The sequence below is a fragment of the Equus quagga genome, chromosome 13 (genome assembly GCF_021613505.1).
Source record: "Equus quagga isolate Etosha38 chromosome 13, UCLA_HA_Equagga_1.0, whole genome shotgun sequence".
NCBI lineage: Eukaryota > Metazoa > Chordata > Mammalia > Perissodactyla > Equidae > Equus > Equus quagga.
In genome coordinates, this window is record NC_060279.1 from 90,002,066 (window position 1) to 90,017,604 (window position 15,539).

Consider the following 15,539-nt stretch of genomic DNA (forward strand, 5'->3'; position numbering starts at 1 on the left):
CGCGGCCAGCGCGCGGGCGCCGGCGGGCTCTCGTCCTCGAAGGCCAGGCGGCACAGCGGCGGCCCGACGGCGGGGGCCGCGGCGGCTGGGGGCGCGGGCGGCGACGGGAAGCCCGGAAAGCCGCCGGCGGGGGGCTCGGTCGGCTCCTTGTCGCGCACGATGGCGAAGTAGGAGGGCGGCGGCTTCTGCGGGGGCTGCGCGGCCGGCGGGGACAGGGGGCGCCCGGCCACGCCCCGGGGCGCCGTGCGCGCGTCGCCCACGCCCAGGCCCTGCGGCTCGATGGGGCCGTAGTAGCGGTGGAAGCCGTCTGCCAGGCCCGCGCCCCCCGGCGGCCCCCCGGCTTTGGAGCGGCGCCAGCGGTCCACGGCCGCGCGCTCGCGGGGCACGAAGGGCGCGGGGCCGGGCGCGGGCCGCACCGTCGGGTACGCCGGGCTGGGCAGCGGCTGCGGCGGCGGCGGGGGCTTGGCGGGCGGCGGGGCGGCCTCGGCGCTGCAGCAGCTGTACATGCCCTGCGGGGGCCGGCGGGAGAGCAGAGGGTCAGCGCGCGATGCCCGGGACCGCCCGCCTTCCCTCCGGTCCTCCCTCCTCTCCCGCATCCCGGCCCAGGTCTCCTCCATTTCTAGGCGCCCCTGCCTGTTTCCCCCCATCTCGCCCCCACTGCCTCCCTCCCTCCCCCGTACCCTGGAGAAAGCCAGCAGGAAGTCCATGCGGTGGGTGGGCCCCAGGCAGTGGCGCAGGCGCCAGTACACCAGGTGCTCCCAGGCGAAGACCAGCAGGGAGAGCCCCATGGCCACCAGGAGCATGTAGAAGACCCCCGCCATGTTGTCGATGTCCAGCTTGCTGCTCATCACCTCGATTTTGTCATTGTGGCAGATCCCAGACAGCCACAGCCGTTCCAGCATCTCGATCTCATCTGGGGAAAGGGGGCGGGAGGTCACCTTCCACGGGCACCCTCTGAGGACTCTCCTCTTTGATACGGCAGTCTAGTCCACAGCCCCCTCCTCCCTCAGACCCTGCTGTCCCCAGCCTCCTCCCCTCCTCCCCCAGGACCCGGGGGTCTCCCCGACCCCTCCCCGCCCCAGGCCGCCCGCCCTCAGCCCCCGCACCATCCCCCAGGAACTGCAACAGCGCCAGGTCGATGGGGCGCTTCCAGCGGGAGCCCTTGTGCAGAGCGATGCCATAGCCTGTGGTGGCGAAGACCTTGCCGGAGCCGATGGTGACGAGCTTGCAGCCCTCGTCCTTGCGGGCCATGTAGTTGAGCACAGCTGCGTCATAGATGAAGGCGTCCAGCTTCCTGGGGGGCAGGGGGCGCGAAAGGGCAGGGTCAGTCCCATTCCGACGCCCTCAGGGCCCAGCCCGCTCCTCTCGCCCCTAACTTCCAGCTGCTCCCAACCCGAGCGAGTGGGGGACTCTTGAGAAAGTCACTGCGCCTCTCTGTGCCTCAGTTTCAACATCTGTAAAATGGGGATGACAGCAATACTGCCCTTGTAGCGTTGTTGCAAAGGTCAGGTAGCACTTGGTGTAAAGAAAGTTCTGGAGGAATGTTAGCTGTGCCTGTTAATGAAATAATTCCGCATCTAATCCTCACCAGAGCCCCCAAGGAAGGCCCTATGTGCTCCTCCTTTTTAAAGAGGAAGACTGAGACTCAGGGGAATCCTACAAACAATAGTTTTGCAGAATAAATGAATGAGTGAATGAATGAATCCACACCATGGAACACCGGGTAACTATTCTATGAAGTAACAGAAATGCTTATGATCTGACATGTGAGGATGTCCAGCATGTATTAATGAGAAAATAAACTCGTTCTGGAATCCCATATAGTGTATAGTTCCAAATTTAGTCTTTTATTTTTATTACTTTTTAAATTTATTTTTTGGTGAGGAAGATTGGCCCTGAGCTAGCATCCATTGCCAGTCTTCCTCTATTTTGCATGTGGGATGCCACCACAGCATAGCTTGATGAGCGGTGTGTAGGTCCGTTCCCGGGATCTGAACCCATGACCCCCTGGCCACCGAAGCAGAGTGTGAATTTAAGCACTATGCCACCTCACTGGCCCCCATATTTAGTTTTTAAAATGACATATGTCTGGTGGCCTGGTGGCGTAGTGGTTAACTTTGCAAGCTTTGCTTCTGCGGCCTAGGGTTTGCTGGTTTGGATCCTGGGCGCAGACCTACACACCACTCATCAAGCCGTGCTGTGGCAGGCATCCCACATACAAAAAAAAATCCTCCCTGTTAGCTCAGGGCCAATCTTCTTCACCAAAAAAAGAGGAGGATTGGTGGCAGATGTTAGCTCAGGGCTAATCTTCCTCAAAATCAAAACAAAACAAAACAAAATAAAAATAAAATAAAATGACATATATCCTGGGGGAAAATTGGGGTCATCTTAACTGCAGACACCAGACCAGCTCTTAGAGGGAGGTGCCTGTCTTGTTCGAGTCCAGCATCGTCCAAGAGAACACCAAGATGATGGAGGTGTCCTGTCTGCGCTGTCCAGTGTGGCAGCCACCAGTCACACGTGGCCCTTGGGCACTTGAAATGTGACCCGTGTGATAAAGGGACGGAACTTTAAATTTTATTTCATTTTAATTTAAATTTAAGTCATATTGGACAGGACAGGTCTGGGGAAAACAAGAGAGATGGAGGCGGGTGGGTGGACCCTGGGTTGCGGGGAAGGCAAAGGGTTTTCCAGGAGAATATAACCCCCTGGCTTTTGAGTCGTTTGCCTATCTGTTAATGTAAGAACTTCCATGTCCCCAAGCTTTCCATAAAGCCATCCCCACACTCACACACATGCACATAAATGCCTTGTGTATAGAGATGGTTGCAGAGAAATTAAGGAAAAGGACAGAATTAGTCTGTGCGTCTCAAATGGGGAGACAGACAGAAGGTTCCCCAAACTGAATGGATCCAGCAGAAGCAAAAACAGCGGGGTGGGGGCAAAGAATGAGCAGACCCTTGGGGAGGCCAGTCACCACCCCACGGGTTGGGGGGAATGGGGTTTGAATTCATTTTCTATCCGTCCTAACAGGCAGGGAGCCGGCAGCCGACGTCTGGAAACATGTGTATGTATAGAGGCAAGAATAATATCTCAATGGCCTGCGGGCACCACCGCCTTGAAACAAATGTTTAGGAAAATGCCCTTAGGGGTGAAAGGTGAATTGTTTCCTGGGTTTAAGTGGGAAGAACTTGGAGTTTCCAGGGTCCCGCTGACGAAGAGGGATGGAGGCGCTGGGGACTAGGATGCAGATGGAAAGAGGGTCTTCAGGGGTCCTTGGGGCACACAGGGCACCGGTGTTTGTGGGGGGCATTTTAGAGCTCAAGATGAAGGCTTCCGGTGGTGGGAAGGTTGGAGGAGCTTCCAGGAAAGGGGATCTAAGAGCCTTCCCCTTTAACCCTTTGCTCCGTTGTTCTGGGACATAATGTCTGCCTCCCTTCCCCCAGCCCCGACTCCCTAGGCCCCCATTGTCCCTAAACCTCTAGCAAAGCAGCCATGTCCTACAGCCTTGGTTTAAGCGTATGTTTGGAAAATTAAACTTCCCTGCGTCTGTCGTTACTGTCCTGTTTATTCCTGTGGCCAGAAGGATCCTAACATTTGCATCAGCTCCCATCCCCCCTCAGCCCTCTACCCTCTCCTGGCTCCCCACTTCACTTAGAGCGACTGGAGATACCTCCAGCGAGAAGGCCCTATGCCACCAAACACCCACACATCCCTCCTCACCCCTCTGCCCTCATCTGCCACTGCCATGCCTCTCTCTCTCACTCTGCTCCAGCCACACTGGCCTTTGCGCAGTTCCCGGACCACTTCAGCGTGCTCCTGCCTCAGGGCCTTTGCACTGGCTGTTCCCTCTGCTGGAACATTCTTCTCCCAGATAACAGCCTGGCTCGCTCCCTCACCTCCTTCAACTGTTTACTCAAAAGACAGCTTCCCGAGCATGTGGCCTCCTCCCTGGGTCTCCCAGACTCCTTCACTCTCTGCCCTATTTTTGTCCATAGCACTCACTCCTTGTAATATAAGATGTTCCTAGTTATTGAGTTTATCGGCCCTCTCCCCCCACTGGAATTTAAGTTCCATGAGGGAACAGACCTTGTCTGTTTGGCTCACTGCTGTATCCACAGACTCTAGAACAGTGTTTAGTAAAGAGGGGCTGAATGAATGAATTCTGGCCGGTTCTAGGCGGGCGTTCTGTGGGCCGGGCACTGGAGCTGAGAGGTAAGGTTTCATTAACATGGGAAAGATGCCAAGAGATTTTCCTCCGTGGAAAAAGCAAGAGGAGAACAGCATGTATTTTCAGTAAGGAATGCAGAAAGATGTGTGCATGTGTATGTGTTTTAATTGACCTGAAAGAAGCAAAACACACAGCTTACTTTAAGCAAAGGGGATTTGATGTTTCCTTTTTCACCCCTCCTACACGAGTGAGAAGTGGAACCTCTCTCATGGAATGAACTTCCAGAACCGGCTGGGAGGAGAAGCCGTTTCTTTCTTTCTTTTTTGAGGAAGATTAGCCCTGAGCTAACATCTGCCGCCAATCCTCCTCTTTTTGCTGAGGAAGACTGGCCCTGAGCTAACATCCGTGCCCATCTTCCTCTACTTTATGTGTGGGACGCCTACCACAGCATGGCTTGCCAAGCGGTGCCATGTCCGCACCCGGGATCCGAACCGGTGAATCCCCGGCCGCTGAAGTGGAACGTGTGCACTTAACCGCTGCGCCACCGGGCTGGGCCCTTCTTTATTTCTTTTTAGAGATGCATTTCCTTTCTCTTCCTATGACATCCCTTGCCCTCAGTGGGAGGGTAAGCCCATAGTTGGCCTGTGAGCCGGCTAAAGCCATATAAGGCTGCCACTGCCCTTGTACCGCTCTGTAAGGACGGAATTTTCTAGTGCTGTCCACAGTGGTAACCACTAGCCACAGGTGGCCATTGGAATTTAAATTTTAACTAAATTAAAAGTTTAGTTCCTTAGTCACACCAACCACATTTCAAGTGATCAACAGCTGGTGGCTACCATATTGGACTGCTCAGGTCTAGAACATTTCCATCATCTCACAAAAGGCTGTTGGAGAACGCCACCCTAGACACACACATGCATCCGTCCCCCAGGCTAGAATGGAAGCCCCAGGAGAGCAGGACGTTGCTGTGTCCACTGCCATCCCCTCGGTGCCGAGCCCAGTGTCTGGTGCCAGAAGACCGTAGTGAACATTGAGTGGATGAATGAATGAAAGAATAAATGAATGAATGCCTTTTAACTTTGATATCATTAGGGGTTATCTTGTGAGGAAGCTCCTGGTTCATTCTGTTTCTTTTTTGTTCCTCTCTATATTAAATAGATTATATATATAATATGTATATATATATACATGTACATATGCGTACATTTTTCTGTCTATATGTGGCTAACCCGAGAAAAGAGACCAAAAAATACTGACACTGGGAATTCCCCAGCAAAAATGGTCCAGACACATCAGCCTGCAGTGAAGTTCACGGTCAACAATTCTACTCATGTAGTCACAAGCTCACCACTTCCAGAGTTTGGCACCCACATTCCCAACTGTGAACAGACTACCACGAATTCCTAGCCATCAGAGAAGGCCCCCAATAAGCAAGATACAAAGAAATGGAGGGTGGCGACTTGGAGGAAACACAGCATGTAGACAGGAGAAAATGTGAAAAAACCAACAACTACCGTTAAGATCCTCAGAGAAACGAGACAAGATCCTGCAACGTTGAACCAGGAATAGGCTAGTATAAACATTCAAAGATCGAAAAAACAGAGTTCTTAGAATGCCATGGGGATGCGATTCAAAGGTCCAGCAATGAAAACAGCTGAAGACACACTGCTGAGAAATGCCACACACTGAGGATGGGGAAAAGCAAAACAAGTCACCTACAAGGCTCAGGAATCAGAGTGACTTTGGATTTTTCCACAGGAACCCTGGAAATTAGAAGACAATGGAGGATGCCTTCGAAATTCTGGAGGAAAATGTTCTCCTGCCCAGAATTTTATACCCAGTCAGATGACTTGTTGAGAGTAGAGATGTTTTTTTTCCAGATATGCAATGTTTCTAAAATTTTACCCCCATGTGCCTTTTGTCAGGAAGCTCAAAAGAACAGGAGAGCAAAACCCAGGAGGAGTGAGAATTGGGATACAGCAAGGATCCAAACCCCGGGGGAAGTGAAGGGATCAAGATGGCCATGCACCAGACTGGAGCTGGCCAGAGGCCATGAGAAAAACCTCTTCAGTGAGATGAAGTTAATGGAGTACCTGGTGCGTCTGAATCTATGAAGACGAGATTCATATAATCAACAGAGAATTTGGGTTTGAATTAGTTAAGCACAAAAAACACTCAGCCACTCAGCAACCGGAAAAAAAAAAAAAAGACAAGTGTTAACTCCAGGAAAAACAAAGAATTGTGTAGGAGAGGAGAGTAATCATGGTTTACTACTTGTGGCAGCTGTGGGAGTGTTTACACAGTCATAACATGTAAACACTGCATATTCATTTAGCTAGAATCACAATGTGGGAGGCTGGAGTGATTTAAGTAAGCGTATGAATATGTGTCTTTCATAGTGAGAAGTGAATGGAAAAATGCCTAAAATTGGAAAGTCAAGAGGTAGCCATGCAAACATGGTATTTAGAGACAGGGAGAAAAATGACAAAATTATACTATAAATGTGGTCAAAGCAGATTCCTCTGGGGTGGGAGGAATGGAAGATAGGTACACGCAGGACCATTGATTTTCATTAAAAAAAATTTCTCTTTTGTATTTGACTCCCCAAACTATGCGGATGTATAACTCTGATAAAAATAGAACTAAACATGAGGAAAAAATGTACAAAGGAATTCTGGGGAGAAAGAGAATTCAGAAGAAGCAGGAAATCAGAGCAAGAGGTGACAGTGAGAAATAGAGGGGTGTCCTTTGTGAATCCAGGAAGCTTCTGGGGAGAGGCCCAGGAAGGTCATGCGGGCTTCTCAGTGCCTGCGTGAGGCAATGCGGAGTGGTGGTGGGGAGAGGCTGGGCTCAGAATCAGACGGCCAGCGTTCAAATCCCAGCTCTGCTTCCCAGCGGCTGTGGGATCTTGCCGTGCCTTAGTTTCTTCATCTATAAAATGGGAATAGTAACATTCACCTCTGAAGTCTTATGGGTTGAATTCTGCAACCCTCAACATTCAGATATGGAAGTCCTACTGCTCAGTGCCTCAGAATGTGACCTCAGTTGGAGAGAGGGTCTTTACAGAGCTAATCAAATTGAAGTGAGATCACACCCATCAGAATGGCTCTAATCACCAAGACAAAAAATAATGAATGTTGGAGAGGCTGTGGAGAAAAGGGAACACTCATACACTGCTGGTGGAAATACAAACTGGTGCAGCCACTGTGGAAAGCAGTATGGAGATTCCTCAAAAAATTAAAAATAGAAATACCATACGACCCAGCCATGCCACTACTGAGTGTTTCTCCAAAGAACTTGAAATCAATGATCCAAAGAGACTTCTGCACCCCTATGTTCATTGCAGCATTATTCACAATAGCCAAGATGTGTAAGCAACCCAAGTGCCCTTCTACAGATGAATGGATAAAGAAGATGTGCTGTATATATACAGTGGACTACTACTCAGCCATAAAAAAGACAAAATCATCCCATTTGCAACAACATGGATGGACCTTTTGGGTATGATGTTAAGTGAAATAAGCCAAACAGAGGGAGACAAACACTGTGTGATTTCACTCATATGTGGAAGATAAACAAACACATGGACCAAGAGAACAAATTAGTGGTTACCAGAGGGGAAGGGGGTGGGGGGGCAGATGAAAGGGGTAAAGGGGCACATATGTATGGTGATGGACAAAAATTAGACTATTGGTGGTGAGCACGATGCAGTCTATACAGAAACTGATATGTAATAATGTACACCTGAAATGACACAATGTTATAAACCGTTATGATCTCAGTAACATTACTGGGGGAAAGAAAATTAAACTGAGGGGCTGGCTTGGTGACGTAGCGGTTAAGTTCGCATGCTCTGCTTCGGCAGCCTGTGATTTGCAGGTTCGAATCCCAGGCGAGGACCTACACACCGCTCATCAAGCCAGGCTGTGGCAGCATCCCACATAAAATAGAGGAAGATGGGCACAGATGTTAGCTCAGGGCCAATCTTCCTCACCAAAACAAACAAACAAATACAAAGTAAAATGAGATCATTAGGGTGGGCCCTAATCCAGGAGGACTGGTGTCCTTATAGAGAGGGGAAGTTTGGACACAGAGCCCCACACAGATGGAAGACAACGTGAAGACACAGGGAGCAGACGGTCATCTACGAGCCAAGGAGAGGAGCCGGGAACAGATGCTTCCCTCACCGCCCTCAGGAGGAACCCGGAGGACTTCGAGCCTCCAGGACCCTGAGACAGATTTTTGTCACAGTCGCCCTAGCAAAACTGATAATGAACTTAAATGAGTTAGAACAGAACCTGATGTATAATAAACACTGTATTAAATTAAAAAGATATGGGAAAGCTCCCAAACCTTGGCAGGGATACGGAACAACAGGAACTTTCCGGCACTGCTGATGAGACCGTAAAGTGGTACAACCACTTAGAAATCCGTCTGGCAGGACTGACAGAATCTGAGCGTACACCTCCCTCTGACCCAGGGGTTCCACCTGTGGGGTTTTACCCAGGAAAAACGAACGTGTACATATGCCAAAGACTGTTCAGAGTAGAATATTCATAGTGCCAGACACTGGAAACAACCCAACTGTCCACCACCAGCAGATTTTTTTTTTTTTAAGGAAGATTAGCCCTGAGCTAACATCTGCCACCAATCCTCCTCTTTTTGCTGAGGAAGACTGGCCCTGAGCTAACATCCGTGCCCATCTTCCTCTACTTTATATGAGGGACACCTGCCACAGCATGGCGTGCCAAACGGTGCCATGTCCACACCTGGGATCCGAACCGGCGAACCCCGGGCCACCGAAGCAGAACATGCGCACTTAATCGCTGCGCCACTGGGCCGGCCCCAATGGTGCACTCTATGGGATACAGTGATGAACACCAATCTAGTAGTCATGTTGGGCAAAACAAGCCGGACACACAAGCTACTATATACCATGTGTGATTCTGTTTATGGGGTACTCAAAACCAGGCAGAACTAATTTACAGGGGACCGGCCCGGTGGCGCAATGGTTAAGTACACACTTTCTGCTTCTGCAGCCCGGTTCGCTGGTTTGGATCCTGGGCATGGACCTACACACTGCTCACCAAGCCATGCTCTGGTGGCGTCCCACATAGAAGAATGACTTACAGCCAGGATATACAGCTGTGTGCTGGGGCTTTGGGGAGAAAAAAATAGAGAGGAAGATTGGCAACAGATGTTAGCTCAGGGCCAATCTTCCTCACCAAAAAGCACACTTTAAGAAAAAAACCTATGTATGTTATAGCTCAATAAAAAAAAAGATGAAATATAAAAAGACACAGGATGAAGCCTCAAGCTATTTTTACTTATTAAGGGCTGGGGTTGTGGCTGACATTTGGGTGAAAAAAAAATATAGATGAGCCTTGTTCTCTGAACTCAGATTTGGATTCATTTTTTGAGATGGGGTCGGTCCCTCTTGCTGGTCACACTCCCTGCTCTCCAAAACTCAGGAACCAAGTAGATTCGGGACACGGGGTCCCCCTGAGTCTCTGAATTCTTGCTCTCTGAACATAAGGATTAAATAAACTGGAAATGGGAGGGATCCTGGGAGAAGTAAAAGAGGAAGGCGCTTTGTGCTGTGAAGTGGGGGTGGGGGTGGCGGGGGCAGGGCCTGGGAAAGCCGCCCTACTTTGCCAAGAGAGGGAGGATCTGGAACTCCCAGGGGGCCTTCCTGGAGGGAGGGGCTGAGGAGGACAACACGGAAGAGGGAAAGGGGAGAGATGAGTCAGCCGGCTGGGGAGGATGCTCTGGGGCTGAGTAAGGAAGTGAAACAGCCCCTGGGGGGCGGGTCGCCAGAGCACTTTTATGCTTCGTGCTCATCATGTTCACTGTGTAATTTTTTGCGTTTAGATGACGTACACCTGCACTGCCCAATGCGGCAGCTACACCCCACTGGGGTTGTTCTGAGCCCTTGATCGTGGTCAGTCTGAACTGAGATGTGCCCTGCGTGTAAAATGCACCCTGGATTTCAAAGATTTCGTTTGGGCAAAAAAAAATTATGTAAAAGATCTCAACCATTTTTATTCTGATTATGTCACAATATTTTGAATATACTGGGTTCAGTAAAATATATTATTAAAACTAATTTCACCTATTTTTTTAAATTTTATTTTTCCTTTTTCTCCCAAAGCCCCCCAGTACATAGTTGTATATTCTAGTTGTGGGTCCTTCTAGTTGTGGCATGTGGGATGCCACCTCAGCATGGCTTGATGAGCGGTGCCATGTCTGTGCCCAGGATTCGAACTGGTGAAACCCTGGGCCACCGAAGTAGAGCACGAGAACTTAACCACTCGGCCACGGAGCCAGCCCCTCACCTATTTCTTTTTATGTCTTTTCACGTGGCTAGTAAAATATTTGGAATTACACGGTAGCTTGCGTTGCATTTCTACTAGCCAGCGCTGGCACATGATGCCCTTCCTGCTCCCAGTGTTCAGTCCACCACACAGAGGCCTGATGTCAGTGCGGGCTTCTGTGGGGATTAAGGGAGGAGCCGGTTCCAGTTTTGGTTCATAGGCTGTGGAGCTGGGAAGACACAGTTGGGCCAGTGAGATGGTCCAGAAAGTGACTTAAATCTGGCAAAGAGGAGCATGAAGCGAGGGCGACCCTGAGAAGCCCAGGAATTTGCAGGGTCCTTAGAAAGGGGGGTTGGAGCCAATGGTATCTAGATCCTAAGGGGCAGGGAGACCCTAGATGACATCTGGAGGTGGGGGCAAGCCAAGGAGGGGGCGAGGAAGTGGAAGAAGGGAAAGAAGGACAAGAGAAAGGAGGAGGAAGCAGAGGAGAAGGAAAAAGAGGAAAGAGAGCACGGGAAGGAAAATAACAAGAGGTAAAAAGACAGAGTTCTAGATCTACACTGTCCAGAGTGACAGCCACTAGCCAGATGTGGCTACTGAGCTCTTGAAATGTGGCGAGATCGAATGGAGATGCCCTGTGAATATAACATACACTCAAAGTACCAAAAAAAAAAAAAAAGTTAAACATCTCGTTAATTTTTATATTATGTATTGAAATGATAATGTATTGGAGATACTGAGGTAAATAAAATGCATCATTAAAATTAATATCGTCTGTTTCTTTACATGTGGCTACTAGAAAAATTTAAATGACCTATGTGGCTTCCCAGCTCTGCTCTGGAAAAAAGGCTGGAGGAAACGCCTGGAACCATTAACAATGAATAAGGAGGAGGAGGGGAAAGATCTTGTCTTTTTATCTCATTATTTTTAACAATAAGCAAGTGTGACACAAACAAAGGCTTTAAAGACAGGGGGAAAAAGATTGGGGAAGGCGAAATTTCCTTTAAGAGGCTCCGAAAGGAGCCAGGCACAGAGGAAGGGGGTGTCCTCCCGCGGGTTTGGGGGGGCCCTGGGATGGGGGCTGAGGGTCCACCAGGCTTCGCAGCTGGGGGAAAGGCAGGAGGCCAGTGCAGGGAGGATGTTCTGGAAATGAGCGCGAGGCTTTACTTGCTCACAGGTTCCCTCGAGCATCTTTGAGAACCTGCTCAGGGTAGGGAAGCAGCAGCCAGGAAACCACGTGACCAGGTTCCACCGTGCCTGCCGCTGATTGGCTCGGGCACAGACACCCGACCGCAGCTGGACCAATCAGAGTCTCACTGGTGAAATTGACAACAGGCGCGCAAAGACTCGGCCTGGACCCCGGAGCCCAGAGGTTGCACGGGAACTGGGGGCCTTATGGCATTTGTGGGCACAGCTGAAACCAAGACCCGTATGTGCAGAGGGACTGAGACGGGAGCCAGTGGCCCCAGAGTGGAAGAGAAAAGAGGAAAGAGAGGAACCTTGGCTCCCGACGTTCCATTTCCCAGAGCCACTTTATAACCGGGTGGGGTGTTGACCCCATATTCTGGAGGCGAAAGTTAAGGGCCGGGAGCTCAACTGACTCGCCCCACATGTAGCTCCCTTTCGAACCCAGTACTATCTGGCTCTAAAGCCGGTGCTGTAAAGTACCTTCAGGGGACTGTTGGGAACTCTCGGGCCGTGGGGGACACCAGAACCCCGGCATTCTACGGGAAGATATGGGAAAGTGGTCTCTAGAGAGAAGAGAAGCAGGTGGGGAGAAACACGGAAGCGGGACAGCTGTGGAGAAAGATGGCCAGAGATGCTTAAGATCTGACAGACTTTCAGGGATATTCTATTTATAATTTCTGTGAGTTTTCCGCCTCCCCCTACTAGAATGGACGCTTCAAGAAAAGGGGGCTTAGGCATCTGGAACAGAGCCGAACACATCAAAGACTTGTTGACAAAATGAATGAACGGATGGATGGATGCACGATTTAAAAAAATTTATTTGTCCTGTTCTGTGCTGTCCTAACACCTCTGCGCGTGATTCTCCAAACTCAATAGCCACCTTAGACCTCCAGCAAGGGATCGCTGCTCTGACCCCGTGCTTTTGGAGATTGCCCCACCCCCACCCCTAGGGAAGGGAGTCCCTGGGGCCCAGGGGTTGTGCTCACCCAGAATCCGCACCTCCCTTGGAGATTATGCTCCGGGAACCTGTGGTAGATAGAATAATGACCTCCCCAAAGATGTCCACACCCTGTCCTTGGAACCTATGGCTTTGTTATCTTACTTCGAGATACATCTTACAAACAGACTTGTAGCTGTGGTTAAATTAACGATCTTGGGATGGAGAGATGGTTATCCCGGTGGGCCTGATATAATCACAGGGTCCTTAGAAGAGGGAGGGAGGAGGGGCAGTCAGAGAAGGAGATGTGACATCCCAAGCTGAGTTTGAGGGATTGAAGGCCACGAGCCAAGGAAGGCAGGCAGCCTGAGAAGCTTGAATGGTTTGCTAGCTTGATTTATAAAGTGTAAATCATGAGACATATGGCTTACGAGCCTCCGTTTGTACTCTTGCAGTGGGCCTGCAAACGTGAGCTGTGGGCTGACCCAAAGCTCAATTAAGAAAGAAAAGCCTGTTACTAAAACCACGTCCTGTGAGTGGGGCTTCAAGGGTGGAGGGTGAATGAAGGAGAAAGGCAAGTCCTTGAAGGGGTGAAGTGGGACAGAGAGGAGAGCAGTTGGAGTTGGCAAGAGAAAGAAGAGGCGACTGAGAAGAAAGAGCTGAAGTTCTCAGGATCAGAAATGCTTTCAAGGAAAGCATGGAGAGATGGGGACAAGAGACCGTGTGGCCCCTAGAAATTAAAAGAGAAGAGCTAGAGTGCTGGAGAAGGAAGAGGTGCAAGAGAGAAGCTGCTAGGGGGTAAAAGACAAACTCCTCAAGGGCAGGACTCTGGCAGCTGGCTTGGCTCCCACTGTCTCCATTTACAACCTCTTCCTTTGTCATTTTTACAACAGAGGCTGGAAGGCTACAGTGCTCAATTCCCCAGCTTCCCCTGCAGCTAGGAGTGGCCATCTGACACGTTCTAAGAAAGGGCTATAAGTCCCTGAGAAAGGTTTATTTTCCCCAATAAAAAAGGCAAGGCCTTGCCAGGAGAAAATCTTCCACTCTTGTACCCTTCCTCCTCCTCCTTGTCTGGAACGAAGACGTGTTCCATGGAGTGGCAGTGGCCATCTTGTGACCATGAGGCAACCAAAATGATCATGAAGGTCTCTGCTTCAAGGTTGGTGGAACAAATATATGGAAAGAGTTAGGATTGTGGATAGTATCTTTGAGCTATCCTGCCAGCCCTGGACTTTCTTATTGTGACAGATAAAGAAACCTCTGTTTAAGCACTCCTAGTGGATCCGGGAAACTTACCTATTTTGTTGACTACTGTTATCCAGTGCAGGAACTGTGCCCGGCACAGAGTTGGTACTCTTTAAAAAATTTTTAAATGAATGAATGCCTTTCACATGTCCACAAAGCCTAGCTTGACTTTCTGCAGCTGGTTCTGAGAGACTTCACTGTATTCTTACGCTTACCCAACCATTTTACTTGAACCAGGTTGACTGGGTTTCTTTTCTTGCAGCCCAATAATTCTAATCAAGACAGAGGGGTCAAAAAGATCCGCTGAGGAGTGGCTTCTTGAGGGGTCAGCAGAGGGTGGGCCTTGGGGAAGGTGATTTAGAGGACTCGACGGCGCCACTTACACCCGCCTCCATCCACCCTCCACACGTCAGCCAGAGGGGGCATTTACAGGCAGAAATCAGATCAGCCCCGTCCCCACAGCTTCTTACTGCCTTTCGCATAAAACCCAGCCCTGACCTTGGCCTCAGGGTCACATTCTGTGTCCTACTCTCATCTACCCTCTAGCCTGAGCTCTCCATCCTTCAGCCACGTTGGCCTTCTTGCTGTTCCTCCAATAAGCCAACACCTCAGGCCCTTTGCACACCCCGTCCCCTCTGCCTCTTAGGTCCACCTGGCTAGCTCCCTCACCTCCTTCAGGGCTCTGTGCAAGTCACCTCCTTTGAGAGGCCTGCCCCCAACACGCTGGTGAATAGGCCCCGGCTCTCGCTCACCGTCACTTTCTGAAATGATGGTGCTGATTTTTCTGCTTGCATGTTTACTGTTCATTTCCTACCTCTAGATGGTGAGCTCCCTGTGGGCAGGAACTGCGGTCTGTTCATTCACTGCCCGGCCTAGAGTGGGGGCTGAGAAAATAAATGCATGCCGAATGACCAACTCAGAGAGGGACAGGGAGAGAGTTACGGTGCTCAGCTTTGTTGTAACTTTGAACTGCACTTTGGCACCAGAACTTAACTTTGTCCTTAGGATCTGCGAAACAGATGTTAAAAACGTTAAAAAAAAACCAACATAGGGGCTGGCCCCGTGGCCGAGTGGTTAAGTTCACGCGCTCCGCTGCAGGCGGCCCAGTGTTTCGTTAGTTCGAATCCTGGGCGCGGACATGGCACTGCTCATCAGACCACGCTGAGGCAGCGTCCCACATGCCACAACTAGAAGAACCCACAACGAAGAATACACAACTATGTACCGGGGGGCTTTGGGGAGAAAAAGGAAAAAAATAAAATCTTTAAAAAAAAAAAAGATAAAAAAAACCCCAACATAATCCACGTATTGATTCCAGTGAGTTCAAACCTAATGATAATAATTATAGCAGCAAACACCTGCAGTGTGCCAGGCACTGTTCTAAGTATTTTGCATGGATTAACTAAAAATAATCAATATAATAATATATTTACTAACTAATAATAATAACTACGATAATTCTTATAACAACCCTATGAGGTGAGTCCTCTTATCCCCATCTTACAAGGGAGCAAACGGAGGCTCAGAGAGGTTGAGTAAGTTGCCCAAGGTCACACAGCCAAGAAAGGACAAAGCCAGGATTTGAATTCTGGCAGTCTGGCCTCAGAATCCATAACTACTGGATCCCTAAAACATCACAAGGATCCTACTCCTGGAGGAATAGTTCGTTCCCACCCTGGGTGAC

General features: G+C 49.9%; 1 protein-coding gene across 1 annotated transcript in view; it reads right to left on the reverse strand.

Annotated features, from left to right (window-relative positions):
* The window catches only part of GRIN2D (glutamate ionotropic receptor NMDA type subunit 2D), a 34,359-nt gene that overhangs the window by 1,149 nt on the left and 17,671 nt on the right, over nt 1-15,539 (reverse strand). Inside the window, exons 11-13 of the mRNA XM_046682150.1 lie at nt 1,107-1,294; nt 681-913; nt 7-509 (exon numbers count right to left, since the gene is read on the reverse strand). Of these exons, the coding sequence (XP_046538106.1) occupies nt 7-509; nt 681-913; nt 1,107-1,294 (924 nt within the window). The remainder of the gene's footprint in view (nt 1-6; nt 510-680; nt 914-1,106; nt 1,295-15,539) is intronic.